Source organism: Vidua macroura, chromosome 39, assembly GCF_024509145.1.
Source record: "Vidua macroura isolate BioBank_ID:100142 chromosome 39, ASM2450914v1, whole genome shotgun sequence".
NCBI lineage: Eukaryota > Metazoa > Chordata > Aves > Passeriformes > Viduidae > Vidua > Vidua macroura.
Window position 1 is genome coordinate 508,212 of NC_071609.1, and position 21,730 is coordinate 529,941.

The 21,730-nt window shown below is 48.3% G+C and overlaps 1 protein-coding gene across 1 annotated transcript in view; it reads right to left on the reverse strand.

Annotated features, from left to right (window-relative positions):
• Positions 1–556: 556 nt before the first annotated feature.
• Positions 557–21,730, reverse strand: part of ATP13A1 (ATPase 13A1) — a 34,982-nt gene continuing 13,808 nt past the window's right edge. Inside the window, 17 exon segments of the mRNA XM_054002336.1 lie at positions 557–886; positions 2,383–2,526; positions 3,166–3,277; positions 4,237–4,379; positions 5,515–5,711; positions 7,150–7,264; positions 8,237–8,409; positions 9,485–9,581; positions 11,041–11,240; positions 11,947–12,055; positions 12,721–12,846; positions 13,725–13,835; positions 15,777–15,949; positions 17,549–17,706; positions 19,106–19,226; positions 20,230–20,352; positions 20,355–20,366. Of these exon segments, the coding sequence (XP_053858311.1) occupies positions 776–886; positions 2,383–2,526; positions 3,166–3,277; positions 4,237–4,379; positions 5,515–5,711; positions 7,150–7,264; positions 8,237–8,409; positions 9,485–9,581; positions 11,041–11,240; positions 11,947–12,055; positions 12,721–12,846; positions 13,725–13,835; positions 15,777–15,949; positions 17,549–17,706; positions 19,106–19,226; positions 20,230–20,352; positions 20,355–20,366 (2,225 nt within the window). The 3' untranslated portion in view covers positions 557–775.

Genomic DNA, 21,730 nt, shown 5'->3' on the forward strand with positions numbered 1-21,730 from the left:
GACTGGGAAGAGCTGTGGGACACATCCTCGGTTCCTATTGGCCCTTCCGCCTGTCACTCAGGGCTCTCAGCCAATCACAGCCCTCCCAAGGCGCTCCCGGTGCCCGCCCCTTTGCAGCGCGGTCCCTCATTGGCCGGCGCGGCTGTCACTCATAGTTCACAGCCAATCAGGGCAGAGCGGAGGCGGGATCCCGCTTCCCCCTCGTCATTCCCATTTTTTGGGTTTAATTCCCGGATTTTGGGTTCAATTCCTGTTTTTTGTGTTTCACTTCCCATTTTTTGGGTTTAATGAAATATTTTTTGTTTAATCCTCAACTTTTGGCTTTAACTCCTGGATTTTTATCTTTAATTCCCAATTTTTGGCTTCCATTCCTGGTTTTTTTTGGGGAATTTTTTTTACTTCCCACCATTCCCAGTTTTCTTTTTTTTCCTCCAACAATTCCAAACTTTCCCAAAAAAAAAAACCAAACAAAACAAAAACCAAACCTTCATCCGGATTTTTATTTTTATTTATTTTTCCATTGCGAAATTTAAAAAAAAAAAAAAAAAAAAAAATCTCGGAAAATTCTGGGAAAATTCCGGAAAATTCCAGGAAATTCCAAGAAACTCTGGGGGATTCTGGGAACTCCTGAAAGCTGCCGAGACGTCCTGGGGAAACGTGACAAGAATTTGGGCGCCGCCTTCGCCGAGGGGTCGGGAATTCCGGGGTTTTTTTTTTTCGGGAATTCCGGGATTTTTTTGGGAATTCCGGGTTTTTTTTCGGGAATTCCGGAAGCTCAGGAAGGCACGCGGAGGCGGGAGCTGCCCAGCAGGAGCTGCAGGAGCCGATCCACACAAAAGGCCAGCAGGAAATCGGCCGCCAGCACCGCCAGGATCAGCAGCCGGAACTGGGAAGGAGGAAATTCCGGAATGTTCCGGGCGGGAAACGGCCCCAGATCCCCAAAAACCCCTGGGAATTCTGGAATGTTCCGTGGGAATGGGGCAGGGATCCCACCCCAAAAAAACCCCTGGGAATTCCGGAATGTTCCATGGGAATGGGGCAGGGATCCCACCCCAAAAACCCCTGGGAGTTTTGGAATGGTCTGTGGGAATTCCGGAATGTTCTGTGGGAATTCTGGAATGTTCCATGGGAATGGGGCAGGGATCCCACCCCAAAAAACCCCTGGGAGTTCTGGAATGTTCCGTGGGAATTCTGGAATGTTCTGTGGGAATTCCGGAATGTTCTGTGGGAATGGGGCAGGGATCCCACCCCAAAAACCCCTGGGAATTCCGGAATATTCTGTGGGAGTTCCGGAATGTTCCGTGGGAATTCCGGAATGTTCTATGGGAGTTCTGGAATGTTCCATGGGAACGGGCTCTAAATCCCATCCCAATCCACAGGCAGGGACAATTCCCATATCCCCCGGAATTTGGGGATTTTCCCCCTGGAATTTGGGCTCTCACCAGGGTGGGAATCTCGGAGCCCCAACCTCCCCCCGGAATTCGGGAATTTGGGGATCCGGGGATTTGGGAATTCAGGAATTTGGTAATCCGGGAATTCAGGGATCTGGGGAATTTCAGGAATTCAGGAATTTGGGAATTCAGGGATCTGGGAATTTGGTAGTTCAGGAATTCGGGAATTTGGGGATTTGGGCATTCAGGAATCTGGGGATTTGTGAATGTGGGAATTCAGGAATTTGGGAATCCGGTAATTCAGGAATTCGGGAACTCGGGAATTCGGGAATCGGGAATGTGGGAATTCAGGAATTTGGGAATTCAGGAATCTGGGAATTCAGGGATCCAGGAATTTGGGGATCCGGGGATTCGGGAATGTGGGAATTCAGGGATCTGGGAATTCAGTAATTTGGGAATGTGGGAATTCGGGGATCCAGGAATGTGGGAATTCAGGAATTTGGGAATGTGGGAATTCAGGGATGCAGGGATTCAGGGATCCGGGAATTTGGGAATGTGGGAATGCGGGAATTGGGGAATGCGGGAATTCAGGAATTTGGGAATTCAGGAATTTGGGAATGCGGGAATGTGGGAATTTGGGAATTGGGGAATGTGGGAATGTGGGAATTGGGGAATGCGGGAATTCAGGAATTTGGGAATTGGGGAATGTGGGAATGTGGGAATTGGGGAATGCGGGAATTCAGGAATTTGGGAATTTGGGAATGCGGGAATGTGGGAATTGGGGAATGCGGGAATTCAGGAATTTGGGAATTTGGGAATGTGGGAATGCGGGAATCGGGGAATGCGGGAATTCAGGAATTTGGGAATTCGGGAATGTGGGAATGCGGGAATTCGGGAATGTGGGAATTGGGGAATGTGGGAATGCGGGAATTGGGGAATGTGGGAATTGGGGAATGTGGGAATGCGGGCATCGGGGACTGCGGGCGCTCACCTCGGGCGGGATGTGGGCCAGGCCGAAGGCGCCGTTGAGCTCGGGGCAGGCGCCGCTGAGCAGCCCCAGCACGGCCGCGGCCGAGAGCAGCAGCGCCCAGAGCAGCGCCCGGTTCTGCGCCAGGCTCTCCATGAACGGCCGGCCCTGCGGAGCGCACCCGTCGGGACTGGGACGGACCGGGACAAACTGGGATGGACTGGGATAAACTGGGACGGACTGGGACAGACTGGGATAAACTGGGATGGACTGGGAGGGACTGGGACCCACTGGGAGGGACTGGGACGGACTGGGAGGGACTGGGACACACTGGGACAGACTGGAACACACTGGGACGGACTGGGAGGGACTGGGAGGGCACTGGAACAAACTGGGACAGACTGGGACAGACTGGGACAAACTGGGAAGGACTGGGATGTCCCACCTTGTAGTTGATGGCGAAGGTGGCCGTCTGCAGCGCCATGGCCAGCAGGGACTGGGACAGACTGGGACAGACTGGGATAAACTGGGACAAACTGGGACATACTGGGATAAACTGGGACAAACTGGGACAGACTGGGACAGACTGGGATATACTGGGATATACTGGGACATACTGGGATTCCCACCTTGTAGTTGATGGCGAAGGTGGCCGTCTGCAGCGCCATGGCCAGCAGGGACTGGGACAGACTGGGACAGACTGGGACAGACTGGGACAGACTGGGAGGGACAAACTGGGACAGACTGGGACAAACTGGGACAGACTGGGACAAACTGGGACATACTGGGATATACTGGGATTCCCACCTTGTAGTTGATGGCGAAGGTGGCCGTCTGCAGCGCCATGGCCAGCAGATACACCGTGCTGTTCACCAGCGAGGGCTCGAACTCCCGGCTCAGATCCACAAACTCCTCCTGCCTGCGGCGGGAATCGGGATCGGATCGGGATCAGCCCCGGGATCCACCCCCCGCAAAAAATCCCGGATTTTAGAGGGGTAGAACTGGGTGGGAAAAGGGTTGGGAGTGGAAAAATTGGGATTTTTTGGGAATTCCTTAGGATGGAAAAAATTCTCACCCAGGATCAAGCTTGGGATCAACCCTGGGATCCACCTTGGGATCCACCTTGGGATCCACCTGGGATCAACCCCCCCCCAAAAAATCCCGGATTTTAGAGAGGTAGAACTGGGTGGGAAAAGGGTTGGGAGTGGAAAAAATTGGGATTTTTTGGGAATTCCTTGGGATTTTTTGGGAATTTCTTAGGATGGAAAAAATTCCCACCTGGGATCAACCCCGGGATCAACTCCCAAAAAAATTCCCGGATTTTAGAGGGGTGGAATTGGGTGGGAAAAGGGTTGGGAGTGGAAAAATTGGGATTTTTAATTGAAGCCTCAAGGCCGGAATTTTTTTGGGATTTTTTTGGGAATTTTTTCAGCATTTTTTCGGGATCTTTTTGGAAAATATTTTTTTGGAATTTTTTGGATTTTTTTCAGGAACTTTTGGGGAATTTTTTGGGGAATTTTCTGGAATCTTTGGGGAATTTTTTTGGGAATTTTTTTGGGGATTTTTTGGAATTTTTTTTTTAATTTTTGGAAATTTTTTGGGATTTTTTTGGGGATTTTTTGGAATTTTTTTTGAATTTTTTTTAATTTTTGGGGAATTTTTGGAATTTTTTGGGAATTTTTGGAATTTTTTTGGGAATTTTTTTGAATTTTTTTGGGAATTTTTTTGGGGAATTTTGGGAATTTTTTCGGGAATCTTTTGGGGATTTTTTTGGGAATTTTTTGGAATTTTTATTGGGATTTTTTTGGGAATTTTGGGAATTTTTTCGGGAATCTTTTGGGGATTTTTTTGGGAATATTTTGGGAGCAGGGGCCTCACCTGGGCTCGCTGCGCTCCTGCGCCTCCCGGTAGAGGAAGAGCAAACTGAGGAAATGCACCAGGAACTGCAGCAGCACCGTCAGCACCGTGTAGGCGTTGAAAATGTTGGGAAGGGGCCTCTCCTTGGAAAGAGTCTTCAGGGGCTGGGAATAAAAAATGGCAATAAAAATAATAATGGGAATTAAAAATAATGGGAATTAAAAATGGGGATAAAAAATGGGAATAAAAAATAATAATGGGAATTAAAAATGGGAATAAAAATAATAATGGGAATTAAAAATAATGGGAATTAAAAATAATGGGAATAAAAAATGGGAATTAAAAATGGGAATAAAAAATAATAATGGGAATTAAAAATAATGGGAATTAAAAATAATGGGAATAAAAAATGGGAATTAAAAATGGGAATAAAAAATAATAATGGGAATTAAAAATAATGGGAATAAAAAATGGGAATTAAAAATGGGAATAAAAAATAATAATGGGAATTAAAAATAATGGGAATTAAAAATAATGGGAATAAAAAATGGGGAAAAAAATGGGAATAAAAAATGGGGATAAAAAATAATAATGGGAATAAAAAATGGGAATAAAAAATAATAATGGGAATTAAAAAATAATGGGAATAAAAAATAATGGGAATAAAAAATAATGGGAATAAAAAATGGGGATAAAAATAATGGGATTAAAAAATGGGGATAAAAATAATGGGAATAAAAAATAATGGGAATAAAATAATGGGAATTAAAAATGGGAATAAAAAATGGGAATTAAAAATGGGAATAAAAAAATGGGGATAAAAATGGGAATTAAAAATGGGAATTAAAAAATGGGAATAAAAACTAATAATGGGAATTTAAAATAATGGGAATAAAAAATAATAATGGGAATTAAAACCCCTTTTCCCATGGAATTCCCAACTCCCACCTTGGACCTGGAGATGAGGAGGAATTTCTGGGATCACCCCAGCTCCAGCAGAGCTCCCAGTGCCACCCTCCCATTTTCCAAAACCGCCGCTTTTTCACCCCAGATGGGATTTGGGATTTTCCGGGATATTTTTTTCCCTCCTCCTCCACTCCAACCCCTTTTCCCATGGAATTCCCAGCTCCCACCTTGGATCTGGAGATGTAGAGGAATCTCTGGGATCACCCCAGCTCCCAGTGCCACCCTCCAACTTTCCGAATCTGCCACTTTGGCACCCCAGATGGATTTTCCGGGATATTTTTTTCCCTCCTCCTCCACTCCAACCCCTCTTCCCGTGGAATTCCCAACTCCCACCTTGGACCTGGAGATGAAGAGGAAGCAGGCAGCCAGGAGCAGCCCCTGGAGCGTGGCCTGCAGGTCGCTGAACTTGACTCCCTGCAGGAAGAGCACGCTCTGGCTGTAGGCCAGCACCAGCGCGTTCAGCGCCAGGATCTTGAACATCTGCAGCGTGGTCACCAGCGTGCAGCGACCCTGCTTGATCACGTGGCAGACTGCAGAGTTTTGGGGGGAAAAATGGGAATTTTGGGAATTAGGAATCGGTAGGGAAGGGTAAAAACACAGGGTGGGAATTGGGGGGTTGGCCCCGGGGTTAGGGTGGATTTGGGGATTGTTTAGGGTAAAGGTGAGGGATTTGCAGATTCAGATGTGGAGTGAGAGAGCTCTGGGGTTTGGGGATAAAATTGAGAGGTCTCAGCAGCAAATCTGAAATGTAGGAGCTCCAAATTTTGGGGATAAATCCGAGAATTTTCAGCCTCAAATCTGAAATGCAGGAGCTCCAAATTTTGGGGATAAATCTGAGAATTCCCCGCCTCAAATCCAGAGTCCAAGAGCTCCAAATTTTGGGGATAAAACCAAGAATTCTCAGCCTCAAATCTGAAATGAAGGAGCTCCAAATTTTGGGGATAAAACCGAGAATTCCCAGCCTCAAATCTGAAATGAAGGAGCTCCAAATTTTGGGGATAAAACCGATAATTCCCAGCCTCAAATCTGGTTCTGGGAACAAATCCAGAGTCCAGGAGCTCCAAATTTTGGGGATAAAATTGAGAGTTCTCAGCAGCAAATCTAAAATGCAGGAGCTCCAAATTTTGGGGATAAATCCGAGAATTTTCAGCCTCAAATCCAGAGTCTGAGGATTCCACATTTTGGGGATAAATCCAAGAATTCTCAGCCTCAAATCCAAAACGCAGGAGCTCCAAATTTTGGGGATAAATCCAAGAAGTCTCAGCCTCAAATCCAAAATGCAAGAGCTCCAAATTTTTGGGATGAAACCAAGAATTCTCAGCCTCAAATCCAAAATGCAAGAGCTCCAAATTTTGGGGATAAAATTGAGAATTCTCAGCAGCAAATCCAAAATGCAGGAGCTCCAAATTTTGGGGATAAATCCGAGAAGTCTCAGCCTCAAACCTGGAGTCTGAGGATTCCACATTTTGGGGATAAAACCGAGAATTCTCAGCCTCAAATCCAAAATGCAGGAGCTCCAAATTTTGGGGATAAATCTGAGAATTCCCAGCCTCAAATCCAGAGTCCAAGAGCTCTGGGTTTTGGGGATAAAACCGAGAATTTTCAGCCTCAAATCTAAAATGCAGGAGCTCCAAATTTTGGGGATAAATCCAATAATTCTCAGCCTCAAATCCAGAGTCCAAGAGCTCCAAATTTTAGGGATAAATCCAAGAATTCTCATTCTCAAATCCAAAATTAAGGACTTTCCACATTTTGGGGATAAAACCAAGAATCCTCAGCCTCAAATCTGGAGTCCAAGAACTCCAAATTTTGGGGATGAAACCGAGAATTCAAATCCGGAGTGCAAGAGCTCCACATTTTGGGAATTCTGAGCTGGCCTGAGTTCAGATTTGGGGTTTCCCCTCATTCCCATCCCGTTCCCATCCCATTCCCGGGGTTTTTCCCACGTTTTCCAGGCTGGGCACTCACTGCACTGGATGGAGGAGAGTTTGGAGGTGAAGGGGGCGGCGATGCTGGCGTCCCCCAGCTTCACCACTGGGGCCTTCTCCTCTTCCAGGTCCCTCAGCACCTGGCTCAGCCGCTCCTGTGGGATTGGAAATTCCCAAAAAAAAAAAACAACAACCCCAAAATCACCCGGGAGGGCCGGAAAAGGCGCTCCGAATCCGCGCAAATCCAGCGGGAAAAGCGCCGGATTGGGATCTTGGGTGATGGGGTTGGAGGTGCCTTCCCACCCCCAGAATTCCAGGATTCATTCCCTGGTTTTCCCAGATCTCAGGTCACTTCCCACCTCCAGAATTCCAGGGTTCATTCCCTGGTTTTCCCAGATCTCAGATCCCTTCCAGCCCCCAGAATTCCAGGGTTTATTCCCTGGTTTTCCCAGATCTTAGGTCACTTCCCACCCCCAGAATTCCAGGGTTTATTCCCTGTTTTTCCCAGATCTTAGGTCACTTCCCACCCCCAGAATTCCAGGATTCATTCCCTGGTTTTAGGTCCCTTCCCACCTCCAAAATTCCAGGATTCATTCCCTGGTTTTCCCAGATCTCAGGTTCCTTCCACCCCCAGAATTCCAGGGTTTATTCCCTGGTTTTTGGTCACTTCCCACCCCCAGAATTCCAGGCTTTATTCCCTGGTTTTAGGTCACTTCCCACCCCCAGAATTCCAGGCTTTATTCCCTGTTTATCCCAGATCTCAGGTCCCTTCCCACCCCCAGAATTCCAGGGTTTATTCCCCCATTTTAGGTCACTTCCCACCCCCAGAATTCCAGGATTCATTCCCTGGTTTTAGGTCCCTTCTCACCCCCAGAATTCCAGGATTCCCTTTTCCCATTAAAATTCCCCCTCTTTTCCCCCATTTCCCCCTGGATCCACCTGGAATTTTGGGAAGTTCCCTGCCCCACAGATGAGGACTGGATTGGGATCGGATCCATCCCCATCCCAAACCATCCCAGCATTCCCATTCCCACAAAACCCCTGCGCTCCCAGGCTTAAAAATTTCCCGGCAAAACCCCAAATCCCGATTCAAGGCTAAAAATCCCGGGATAAACGGGAATTCCCACCCTGTGCACAGCCAGCTGCTCCTCCCGCTGGGCCAGGAGCCTCTGCTTGGCTCCTCGGGATGAGGGTTTGACATTCCCGGCGGGAATTCCGGCCCTGCTGTCGCCGAGGGTGTCGCGGGGCCGACGCTTCCGCTCGGGAACGCGCTCCGGAGCGTTGGCCAGCAGGGCAACTCCTGGGAATGGGGGAAAAAAAAAAAAGGGAAAAATCAGGGAAAAGAAAAATAACAGAGGAAAAATAAAGGGGAAAAAAAAAACCCTCAGGAAAAGCTGGAATTATGTCTTTTGTTTCATGTCCTGGTCCCAAAAAATTGGTCTGGGGAGTTGGGATGGGATCGGGAATGGTGGGAATGCTGAGGGGTTCTGGGATTTTGGGATTTGAGGGATCTGGGGAGCTGGGATGGGATTGGGAATGATGGGAATGCTGAGGGGTTCTGGGATTTTAGGGGTCTGGGGAGCTGGGATGGGATCAGGAATGGGATCAGGAATGGGATCAGGAATGGTGGGAATGCCGAGGGGTTCTGGGATTTTGGGATTTGAGGGCTCTGAAGAGCTGGGATGGGATCAGGAATGGGATCAGGAATTCCAAGGGATTCTGGGATTTGGGATTTGAGGGGTCTGGGGAGCTGGGATGGGATTGGGAATGGGATCAGGAATGGGAGTGGGAATGCCGGGAGTTTTCTGGGATTTTGGGATTTGAGGGGTGTGGCGAGTTGGGATGGGATCAGGATCCCAAGGGGTTCTGGGATTTTGGGATTTGAGGGCTCTGAAGAGCTGGGATGGGATTGGGAATGGGATCAGGAATGGGATCAGGAATGGTGGGAATGCCGAGGGGTTCTGGGATTTTGGGATTTGAGGGCTTTGAAGAGCTGGGATGGGATCAGGAATGGGATCAGGAATGGTGGGAATTCCAAGGGGTTCTGGGATTTTGGGATTTGAGGGGTCAGGGGAGCTGGGATGGGATTGGGAATGGGATCAGGAACGGGATTGGGAATGGTGGGAATGCTGAGGGATTCTGGGATTTGAGGGCTCTGAAGAGCTGGGATGGGATCAGGAATGGGATCAGGAATGATGGGAAAGCCGAGGGGTTCTGGGACTTTGGGATTTGAGGGCTCTGGGGAGCTGGGATGGGATCAGGAATGGGATCAGGAATGGTGGGAATGCCGAGGGCTTCACATCCAAAAGCTGGGAGCGGCCTCGCTGGGGTTGGGATTTGGGGCAAATCCGGGGAATTTTTGGGAATGTCCTCACCTACGTCCGCGTGTTTGAGCGCTCCCACGTCGTTGGTGCCGTCCCCGCACATGAGGGTGCAGTAGCCGAGGCTCTTCAGCGCCGTGATCACGAATTCCTGCCCGGAAAAACAGCGGGAAAAGCTCCCGAAATCCCAGAATTCCCAGCTTGGAGTGGGGTGGGAGGATGGGGCTCGGTGGGAAGGCTCCGGATTTTGTGGATTTAGGGCTGGAAGCAGCTTCGTTCCCAGCTTGCCAAAGCTTTGGAATTCTGGGGATTCGGTGCTCGGGATTCTTTAGGATCAGATCAGGGCCATCCCCTCATTCCCAACCCCACAAAATCCCAGGAATTCAGAGGTGGAATGAGCTCCAAACTCTTTGGGATCACCCCAGCGCCATCTCCACGTTCCTGAAGATCCCAAATCCTGGGAATTCTCGCTCCCAAACCCCCAAATCCTGGGAATTCTCGCTCCCAAATCCCCAAATCCTGGGAATCCTCGCTCCCAAACCCCCAAATCCTGGGAATCCTCGCTCCCAAATCCTCAAATCCTGGGAATCCTCGCTCCCAAACCACCAAATCCTGGGAATTCTTGCTCCCAAACCCCCAAATCCTGGGAATCCTCACTCCCAAACCCCCAAATCCTGGGAATCCACGCTCCCAAACCCCCAAATCCTGGGAATCCTCGCTCCCAAACCCCCAAATCCTGGGAATTCTCACTCCCAAACCGCCAAATCCTGGGAATTCTCCCTCCCAAACCCCCAAATCCTGGGAATTCTTGCTCCCAAACCCCCAAATCCTGGGAATTCTCCCTCCCAAACCCCCAAATCCTGGGAATCCTCGCTCCCAAACCCCCAAATCCTGGGAATTCTTGCTCCCAAACCCCCAAATTCTGGGAATCCTCACTCCCAAACCCCCAAATCCTGGGAATTCTTGCTCTCAAACCCCCAAATCCTGGGAATCTGCGCTCCCAAGCCCCCAAATCCTGGGAATTCTTGCTCCCAAACCCCCAAATCCTGGGAATTCTTGCTCCCAAACCCCCAAATCCTGGGAATTCTCACTCCCAAATCCTGGGAATTCTTGCTCCCAAACCCCCAAATCCCAGGAATTCTTGCTCCCAAACCCCCAAATCCCGGGAATTCTCCCTCCCAAACCCCCAAATCCCGGGAATTCTCACTCCCAAACCCCCAAATCCTGGGAATTCGCGCTCCCAAACCCCCAAATCCCAGGAATTCTCGCTCCCAAACCCCCAAATCCTGGGAATTCTTGCTCCCAAACCCCCAAATCCTGGGAATTCTTGCTCCCAAACCCCCAAATCCTGGGAATCCACGCTCCCAAACCCCCAAATCCTGGGAATCCACGCTCCCAAACCCCCAAATCCTGGGAATCCTCGCTCCCAAACCACCAAATCCTGGGAATTCTTGCTCCCAAACCTCCAAATCCCGGGAATTCTCGCTCCCAAACCCCCAAATCCTGGGAATCCTCGCTCCCAAATCCTGGGAATTCTCACTCCCAAATCCTGGGAATTCTCGCTCCCAAAGCCCCAAATCCCGGGAATTCCCATTCCCACCCTGCCTCACCTTCTGCTTGGGCGCCACGCGGGCGAACACTCGGATGTGGGGGATGAGGCGGAGCAGCCGATCCCGATCCCGCAGCCGGAGCTGCTCCAGCCCCTCCCCGGTCAGGCACAGCTCGAAGGGATCCGTCAGATCCCGCGGGGAATCCGGGAACGCCGGCAGAGCCACGGATCCGTCCCGGGATCGCCACTGCCAGGGCAGCCCTGTGGGAGTGGGAATGGATCCCGGGGGGATTCCAGAGGGGATTCCAGAGGGGATTGCAACCCTCATCCCCACCGCCATTCCCAGCTCCCCACAGCCCTCAAATCCCAAATCCCAGAACCCCTCGGCATTCCCACCATTCCTGATCCCATTCCCGATCCCATCCCAGCTCTCCAGAACCTTCAAATCCCAAAATCCCTTGGCATTCCCACCATTCCTGATCCAATCCTGAAATCCCCAGACCCCTCAAATCCCAAAATCCCAGAAACTTCTGGCATTCCCACCATTCCTGATCCCATTCCTGATCCCATCCCAGCTCTCCAGACCCATCAAATCCCGAAATCCTGGAAACTCCTGGCATTCCCACCATTCCTGATCCCATCCCTCAAATCCCCAGACCCCTCAAATCCCAAAATCCCAGAAAATTCTGGCATTCCCACCATTCCTGATCCCATTCCTGATCCCATTCCTGATCCCATCCCAGCTCCCCAGACCCCTCAAATCCCAAAATCCCTTGGCATTCCCACCATTCCTGATCCCATCCCAGCTCCCCACACCATTCAAATCCCAAAATCCCTTGGAATTCCACCATTCCTGATCCCATCCCAGCTCCCCACACCCCACAAATCCCAAAATCCCGGAACCCTTTGGCATTCCCACCATTCCTGATCCCATCCCATTCCCGTTTTTCCCGGTTTTTCCCGGTACCGGGGCGCTCCGGGGGCTGCAGGATCAGGATCTTCTCCTTCTGCAGGAAGTGCAGCTCCCGCGCCACGTGGCAGGCGGTCAGCGGGCTGTCCCCCGTGATCATCACCACCTGGAATTCCGGGAATTTCGGGAATTCCACAGAGAATTCCAGCCTGGATTTATGGGCTGCCTCACCCGGGAATGTTCCCAAATCCCCAGGTTTTCCTGTTAGGGTTTTCCTCATTCCCCTCCTTGGAATTTTCCCGTTTTCAGTCTGGAATTTCCCCATTTTCCACTTGGAATTTTCCCATTTTCCACCTGGAATTTCCCAGTTTCCAGCCTGGAATTTTTCCCTGTTTTCCACTGGGAATTTCCCCAGCTTTTAGGCTAAAATGTCCCTGTTTTCCACTTGGAATTTTCCCATCTTCAAGCTGGAATTTTCCCACTTTTCAGCCTTGGATTTTCCCAATTTTCCACTTGGACTTTCCCAGTTTCCAGCCTGGAATTTTTCCTGTTTTCAGCCTTGGATTTTCCCCATTTTCCACTTGGATTTTCCCAGTTTCCAGTGTGGAATTTTTCCCTGTTTTCCATATGGAATTCTCCCATTTTCAAGCTGGAATTTTCCCATTTTTCAGCCTTGGATTTTCCCCATTTTCCACTTGGAATTTTCCCACTTTTCACCCGGAAAATCCTCAATTTTCCCCTCCCTCCTGCCCCTTCCACCCCTGTGGCAATCTCCGTTTTCACCGCCTTTCCCACCCTCCCCAAAATCCGGGAATTCCCGGGATTCCTCACGTGGTGGGAAGCGTTCTGGATCTCTCGGATCACGGCCTTGGAGTCGGATTTGAGCGGGGACGAGACCAGGATGAATCCCACAAATCTCAGGTCACATTCCAGGGATTCCCTCTTCATCTCCCGCACCTTTTCCACGGCAAAATCCCGGATTCAGCATTCCCAAATCCCTTCAAAAGCCAAATCCCTCCTCCCACCGCTGATTCCTGGGATTTGGAGCATCCCTGGAATGAGTTTAGAGCTCCTAAAAGCTTGGAGTGATCCCAAATTCCCAAAAGAAAAAGGGATTTCCCTGGGAAAATTCCTTTGGGATGCTCTGAAGGAGCTCAGGAATGGGAATTTCCATGGAAAAATTCTTTTGGGATGCTCTGAAAGGAGTCAGGAATGGGAATTTTCCATGGAAAAATTCCTTTGGGATGCTCTGAAGTGGATCAGGAATGGGAATTTCCCTGGAAAAATTCCTTTGGGATGCCATGAAGGAGCTCAGGAATGGGAATTTCAATGGAAAAATTCCTTTGGGATGCTCTGAAGAGGCTCAGGAATGGGAATTTCCATGGAAAAATTCCTTTGGGATGCTCTGAAGAGGCTCAGGAATGGGAATTTCCCTGGGAAAAATTCCTTTGGGATGCTCTGAAGGGACTCAGGAATGGGAATTTCCATGGAAAAATTCTTTTGGGATGCTCTGAAAGGAGTCAGGAATGGGAATTTTCCATGGAAAAATTCCTTTGGGATGCTCTGAAGTGGATCAGGAATGGGAATTTCCCTGGAAAAATTCCTTTGGGATGCCATGAAGGAGCTCAGGAATGGGAATTTCCCTGGAAAAATTCCTTTGGGATGCCCTGAAGGGTCTGAGGAAGGTCTCTGGGACAGCTGGAAATGGGAATTTCCCTGGAAAAACTCCCCAAAACCCCCAGATTCCACCCCAAAAAACCCCCTCTCCTTTTCCCAACCCCTCTCCCAGCACTTTCCAGGCCTGGAATTGCAGGATTTTTCCCATTTTTTTTCACCTGCTGGTGGCTCAGGGCTCCCAACTCTTTGTAGCCCAGGGCCAGGACCCGCGCGCCCTCGTGGGAGAATTCCCGATGGATCTCGTGGTAGTTGCTGGGACATTGGGATAACTGGGGGAAAAAAAAAATCAAAAAACAGAAAATATTCCATGAGTGAGGAAATCCGAGGGAATCCCAGAGGGTTTTGGTGGAAAACTGGGAAAAATGAGGAGATTTGAGGAGAAAGGGAGGCAGGGATTGGGGAGAATCCGGGTGGAATTTGAAGGAATTCAGGATAATTCCACTGGAATTTACAGCCCCTACCCCCTTCCATCTCCCTGATCTCCCAACATTCCCAGATTCACGTTTTTCCCCTGTTTATTTTCCCGTTTTCTCCCTGTTTTTCCCTGTTTTTTTCCCCACTTTTCCCCTCAGCATGGTTTGCAGGGCCTCAGGAGGCCATTTTGTACCCCTGGCACTCCCAGATTCCCATTTTCCCCGTTATTTTCCCTGTTTTTCCCCTGTTTTTCCCTAATTTTTTCCCATTTTTTCCCCTCACCATGGCGTGCAAGGCCTCAGGAATCCATTTTGTGCTCCTGGCATTCCCAGATTCTCATTTTTCCCCCGTTTTTTTTCCCCATTTTTCCCCTCAACATGGCGTGCAAGGCCTCAGGAATCCATTTTGTGCTCCTGGCATTCCCAGATTCCCATTTCCCCTTTTTTTTCCCTATTTTTTTCCATTTTCCCCTCACTTTGCTTTGCAGGGCCTCAGGAGGCCATTTTGGGCTCCAGGCACTCCCAGATTCTCGTTTTCCCCCTTTTTTTTCCACATTTTCCCCTGTTTTCCCCGTTTTTTTCCCCATTTTCCCCTCACCATGGCGTGAGGGCCTCAGGGACCCATTTCTTGCTCCTGGCATTCCCAGATTCTCTTTTTTCCCCGGTTTTTTTCACATTTTTTCCCCATTTTTCCATCACCATGGCGTGCAGGGCCTCAGGGATCCATTTTGTGCTCCTGGCATTCCCAGATTCCCATTTTCCCCGTTTTTTTCCCTGTGTTTTCCCCATTTTTCCCCTCACCATAGCATGCAGGGCCTCAGGAGGCCATTTTGTGCTCCCGGCACTCCCAGATTCCCATTTTCCCCTGTTTTTCCCCATTTTTCCCCTCACCATGGCGTGCAAGGCCTCAGGAATCCATTTTGTGCTCCTGGCACTCCCAGATTCCCGTTTTTTTTTCTAATTTTCCCCGTTTTTCCCCATTTTTCCCCTCACCATGGCATGCAGGGCCTCAGGAGGCCATTTTGTGCTCCTGGCATTCCCAGATTCTCATTTTTCCCTGTTTTTTTCTCTCGTTTTCCCCGTTTTTTCCCCATTTCCCCCCATTTTTTCCCCTCACCATGCTTTGCAGGGCCTCAGGAGGCCATTTTGTGCTCCTGGCACTCCCAGATTCTCATTTTTCCCTGTTTTTTTCTCTCGTTTTCCCCCTGTTTTTCCCCATTTTTCCCCTCACCGTTGCGTGCAGGGCCTCAGGAGGCCATTTTGGGCTCCTGGCACTCCCAGATTCCCAATTTTTCCTCATTTTCCCCCCGTTTTTTCCCGTTTTTTTTCCCCATTTTTCCCCTCACCATGGCGTGCAAGGCCTCAGGAATCCATTTTGTGCTCCTGGCACTCCCAGATTCCCGTTTTTTTTTCTAATTTTCCCCGTTTTTCCCCATTTTTCCCCTCACCATGGCATGCAGGGCCTCAGGAGGCCATTTTGTGCTCCTGGCATTCCCAGATTCTCATTTTTCCCTGTTTTTTTCTCTCGTTTTCCCCGTTTTTCCCCATTTCCCCCCATTTTTCCCCTCACCATGCTTTGCAGGGCCTCAGGAGGCCATTTTGTGCTCCTGGCACTCCCAGATTCTCATTTTTCCCTGTTTTTTTCTCTCGTTTTCCCCCTGTTTTTCCCCATTTTTCCCCTCACCGTTGCGTGCAGGGCCTCAGGAGGCCATTTTGGGCTCCTGGCACTCCCAGATTCCCAATTTTTCCTCATTTTCCCCCCGTTTTTCCCTGTTTTTTCCCCATTTTTCCCCTCACCATGGCATGCAGGGTCTCGGGAGCGCCCTTGACGGCCGCCAGGTATCGGATTTCTCCGGAGGAATTTTCCAGGGAAGCCAGCACCGCCATCCTCTTCAGGGCACTGGAGAAATGAAAGCGCTGGTGAATTCTCATTCCCGGAGTTTTTAGACTCCTCGGGAAAACTTTCTCATCTGGAAACAAAGGAAATCAGGAAATCCTGAAAGGGGGGTGCTGGGAGGGAAAAGGGGGAATTGGGAATAGAGGGGGGAAAAGAGGGAATTTGGGGTGGTTTGAGGGCGATCCAGGTGGAATTCTGAGGGATTCGCGGGGATTTTGGTGGGAATTGTGGATAATTCCAGGGGATTGAGGGAATCTGATGGAATTCTGGGTAATTTAGGTGGAATTCAGGGGGATTTTTGCGAGGATTTTGTGTGATTTTCTGTGGGGCTTTTGTGGGATTTTCGTGGGATTTTCTCTGAGAATTTTGTGTGATTTTCTGCGGGGATTCTGTGGGATTTTCTGTGGGCATTTTGTGGGATTTTCTGTGGGGATTCTGGGGAGTTTTTGCAGGGATTTTGTGGGATTTTCTGTGGAGATTCTGTGGGATTTTCGGTGGGGATTTTCTATGGGATTTTCTGTGGGGATTTTCTGTGGCGATTTTGTGGGATTTTCTGTGGAGATTCTGTGGTATTTTCTGTTGGCATTTTGTGGGATTTTCGGTGGGTATTTTGTGGGATTTTCTGTGGGGATTATGTGGGATTTTCAGTGGGGATTCTGTGAGATTGTCTGTAGGGATTCTGTGGAGTTTTTGCAGAGATTTTGTGGAATTTTCTGTGGGGATTCTGTGGGATTGTCTGTGGGGATTCTGTGGGATTTTCTGTGGAGATTCTGTGGGATTTTCTATGGGGATTTTGTGGGATTTTCTGTGGGGATTTAGTGGAATTTTCTTTCAGGATTCTGTGGGATTTTCTGTGGGGATTCTGTGGGATTTTCTGTGGGAACTCTGTGAAGTTTTCGGTCGAAATTTAGTGAGATTTTCTTTGGTGCTTTTGTGGGATTTTCAGTGGGGATTCTGTGGGATTTTCTGTGGGGATTCTGTGGGATTTTCTGTGGGAATTCTGTGAAGCTTTCGGTCGGAATTTAGTGAGATTTTCTTTGGTGCTTTTGTGGGATTTTCAGTGGGGATTCTGTAGGATTTTCTGTGGGGATTCTGTGGGATTTTCAGTGGGGATTCTGTGGGATTTTCTGTGGGCATTTTGTGGGATTCTCTGTGGGATTTTCAGTGGGGATTCTGTGGGATTTTCTGTGGGAACTCTGTGAAGTTTTCGGTCGAAATTTAGTGAGATTTTCTTTGGTGCTTTTGTGGGATTTTCAGTGGGGATTCTGTGGGATTTTCTGTGGGGATTCTGTGGGATTTTCTGTGGGAATTCTGTGAAGCTTTCGGTCGGAATTTAGTGAGATTTTCTTTGGTGCTTTTGTGGGATTTTCAGTGGGGATTCTGTAGGATTTTCTGTGGGGATTCTGTGGGATTTTCAGTGGGGATTCTGTGGGATTTTCTGTGGGCATTTTGTGGGATTCTCTGTGGGATTTTCAGTGGGGATTCTGTGGGATTTTCTGTGGGGAATCTGTGGACTTTCATTGGGCGTTTTGTGGCATTTTTATGGAAAAGTTTTATGCGATTATTCAGGGAAGGGCGTGGGGGGAATTCTTCGCAGCAATGCATTTTTTCCGAGCTTTTCCCGCCCGAAACGCCTCAGAATTCCAGGAAGAATTGGGGATTTGGGATTTACCTCGGGTCAGGGTCCAGTCCACGGCTGTCAGCATGGCTTTTTCCAGAGGGTCTCCCACGATGGTCCCGTCCTCCAGCTGCACCAGGGAGTGGCAGCAGGCGATGGCCCGGTGAGTTTCCAGAGGGATTTCCGACACTGGCAGCACTTCCTTGCCTTCCCTGAGGGAAAATTTGGGATTTTGGGATCATTCCCCAATGGATTTTGTCAAGGGGATCGGCGGGAAATTGAGGTAGGAGGAAAAGAAAGGGGAAAATTGGGTGGAACGCTCAGAATTCTACAAAAAACGCCACAAAATATGCTGTAAAATGACATAAAATCTCATTAAAAAGTATTAAAAAAAAACAACAGAAAGCAAAAAAAATTTGCCGCTAAAATACAGGATTCTATAAGATCCTGACATGAAATCCCACAAAAAAAATCCTACAAAATTGTCACCAAAATAATCCCACAAAATCCCCACAAAAAAATCTCACAAAATCCCCACAAAAACTTTGCACCAAATCCACAGAAAACAGCCTAAAAAAGGGTGATGAAAAAAATCACACAAAACCCTCACACAATCCTGGCAAAGTTCCCACAAAAAATGCCACCAAAAATCCTCGTGAAATCCCAAAAAATCTTTACCAAAAAATCCCACAAGAAAATCCCAGGATTTTGTTGGATTCAGTGGGATTTTTTGTGGGAATTTTGTAGGATTTTTGTGAGGCTTTTGTGGGAATTCTGTGGGGGTTTTTTTGGGATATTTTGTTGGGATTTTGTCGGATTTTTGTGGGAATTTTGTGGGATTTTTTGGTGAGGTTTTTGTGGGAATTTTGTGGGGTTTTTTGGGGGATATTTTCTTGGGATTTTGTGGGATTTTTGTGGGAATTTTGTCGGGATTTTTTGTGAGGCTTTTATGGGAATTTTGTGGGGGTTTTTTTGGGGGGATATTTTCTCAGGATTCTGTGGGATTTTTGTGGGGGGTTTTTTTGGGATATTTTCTTGGGATTTTGTGGGATTTTTGGCAGGATTTTGTGGGAATTTTTGGGGTTATTTTGGGGAATATTTTCTTGGGATTTTGTGGGTTTTTTGGCAGGATTTTGTGGGAATTTTGTAGGGTTTTTTGGGGGGATATTTTCTTAGGATTTTGTGGGATTTTTGGGAGGATTTAGTGGAATTTTTTGGGGTTATTTTGGGGGGATATTTTGTTGAGATTTTTGGCAGGATTTAATGGATTTTTTTTGGGTTATTTTGGGGGGATATTTTGTTGGGATTTTGTGGGAATTTTGTCGGGTTTTTTGGGGAGGATTCTGCGGGATTTTTCTGAGGATTTTTTGAGAATTTTCCAAAGGATTTTTTTGGAAAATCCTTTAGTCTGATCTTGCTGGAATTCCTATTTCTTTTTAATTTCCCGCTAAGACTTTGCGAGCGTTTCGTGAACACCTTGTGAGGTTTTCTGAGGGGAAAACTTTTGGGAATTTTGTATTTCCAGCTCATTGCCCACCCCTCCCTTTCCCAACCTTCTCCCACAGGGAATTTTGGGGGTTTTTTTGAATTTTTTTTGGAATTTTGACCCACCTGAGCCCGGCCACCCCTCGCACCACGAGGTGGTCGCTGGTCAAGGTCCCGGTTTTGTCGAAGCAGCAAACCTGAACCTTCCCTGCAAAGGGGATCCGGAACGGCTCCGTGCAATAAACATCTGGAAAAGCAGGAAAAAAAAAACGGGAATGCTGAAGGGAAATCCGAATTCTGAGGGAAAATGCTCTGAAGGGACTCAGGAATGGGAATTTCCCTGGAAAAATTCCTTTGGGATGCTCTGAAGGGACTCAGGAATGGGAATTTTCCATGGAAAAAATTTCTTTGGGATGCTCTGAAGTGGATCAGGAGTGGGAATTTGCCTGGAAAAATTCATTTGGGATGCACTGAAGAGGCTCAGGAATGGATCTTTCCCTGGAAAAATTCCTTTGGGATGCTCTGAAGGGACTCAGGAATGGGAATTTCCATGGAAAAATTCCTTTGGGATGCTCTGAAGGAGCTCAGGAATGGGAATTTCCATGGAAAATTTCCTTTGGGATGCTCTGAAGGGACTCAGGAATGGGAATTTCCCTGGAAAATTTCCTTTGGGATGCTCTGAAGGAGCTCAGGAATGGGAATTTCCCTGGAAAAATTCCTTTGGGATGCTCTGAAGGAGCTCAGGAATGGGAATTTCCCTGGAAAATTTCCTTTGGGATGCTCTGAAGGGACTCAGGAATGGGAATTTCCCTGGAAAATTTCCTTTGGGATGCTCTGAAGGAGCTCAGGAATGGGAATTTCCCTGGAAAAATTCCTCTGAAGGGTCTGAGGAAGGTCTCTGAGACAGCTGGAAATGGAAATTTCCCTGGAAAAACTCCCCAAAAACCCCCAGATTCCACCCCAAAAAAACCCTCTCCTTTTCCCAACCCCTCTCCCCAGCACTTTCCAGGCCTGGAATTCCAGGATTTTTCCCTTTTTTTTTTTCACCTTCTGGTGGCTCAGGGCTCCCAACTCTTTGTAACCCAGCGATTCTGAGGGGGAAAGTTTTTAAAAAAAACCAAAAAAAACCCAAAATCCCCTCCTTTTTCCCCCCATCAATCCGCTCCCCCTCCACCCCCGGTGCCGACCCGAGTCCATCCCTGCTCCCTTTGCCATTCCCAGCGTTCCCCGAAATTCCCGGGAATGCTCACAGAGCTTGGCCAGGGCGATCAGGGAGGTGTTGACGGCCAGGGAGAGCTCGATGGGCAGCTCGGGGGGCACCACGGACGTCAGGATCAGGGCACACTCCAGGAAGAGGCGGTACTGGTTCCGCCGGGATCCTTGGTGCCTTGGGGGGCAGAACGGGGGAAAAACGGGGAAAAACGGGGGGAAAACGGGGAAAAACGGGGGGGAAATGGGATTAGTACGGGGAAAATGGGATTAGAACGGGGAAAAATGGGATTAGAACAGGGAAAAAAAGGGGAAAAACGGGGGGAAAATGGGGAAAAAACGGGGGAAAAATGGGATTAGAACGGGGAAAAAAGGGGGAAAACGGGGGGAAAATGGGGAAAAAACGGGGGGAAAAATGGGATTAGAACGGGGAAAAAAGGGGAAAAACGGGGGAAAAATGGGGAAAAACGGGGGGAAAACGGGGGAAAAACGGAGGGGAAAAAATGGATTAGAATGGGGGAAATGGGATTAGAACGAGGAAAAATGGGATTCGAACGGGGAAAAAAGGGGAAAAACGGGGGAAAAATGGGATTAGAACGGGGAAAATGGGATTAGAATGGGGAAAATGGGATTAGAACGGGGGAAAATGGGGTTAGAGCGGGGGAAATGGGATTGAAACGGGGAAAATGGGATTAGAATGGGGGAAAATGGGATTAGAATGGGGAGAAAAGGGGAAAAACGGGGAAAATGGGGTTAAAATGGGGGAAATATGGGATTAGAACGGGGGAAAATGGGATTAGAACGGGAAAAATGGGATTAGAATGGGGAAAAAAAGGGGGGAAAAACGGGGAAAAATGGGGTTAAAATGGGGGAAAAATGGGATTAGAACGGGGAAAATGGGATTAGAACGGGGGAAAATGGGTTAGAGCAGGGGAAATGGATTGAAACAGGGAAAATGGATTAGAATGGGGAAAATGGATTAGAATGGGGAAAAAAGGGGAAAAACGGGGGGAGAAATGGGATTAGAACGGGGAAAATGGGGTTAGAGCGGGGGAAATGGGATTGAACCGGGAAAATGGGATTAGAATGGGGAAAATGGGATTAGAACGGGGGAAAAAAGGGGAGAAAACGGGGGAAAAAGGGGTTAAAATGGGGGAAAATGGGATTAGAATGGGGAAAATGGGATTAGAACGGGGAAAAAATGGGATTAGAACGGGGAAAAAAGGGAAAAATGGGGGGAAAATGGGATTAGAACGGGGAAAATGGGATTAGAACAGGGGAAAATGGGGTTAGAGTGGGGGAAATGGGATTGAAACGGGGAAAATGGGATTAGAATGGGAAAATGGGATTAGAACGGGGAAAAAAGGGAAAAAACGGGGGGGAAATGGATTAAAATGGGGAAAAAATGGGATTAGAATAGGGGGAAAATGGATTAGAACGGGGAAAAATGGGATTAGAACGGGGGAAATGGGATTAAAATGGGGAAAAACAGGATTGAAATGGGGGAAATGGAAAAAACGAGATTGAAACAGGGGAAAATGG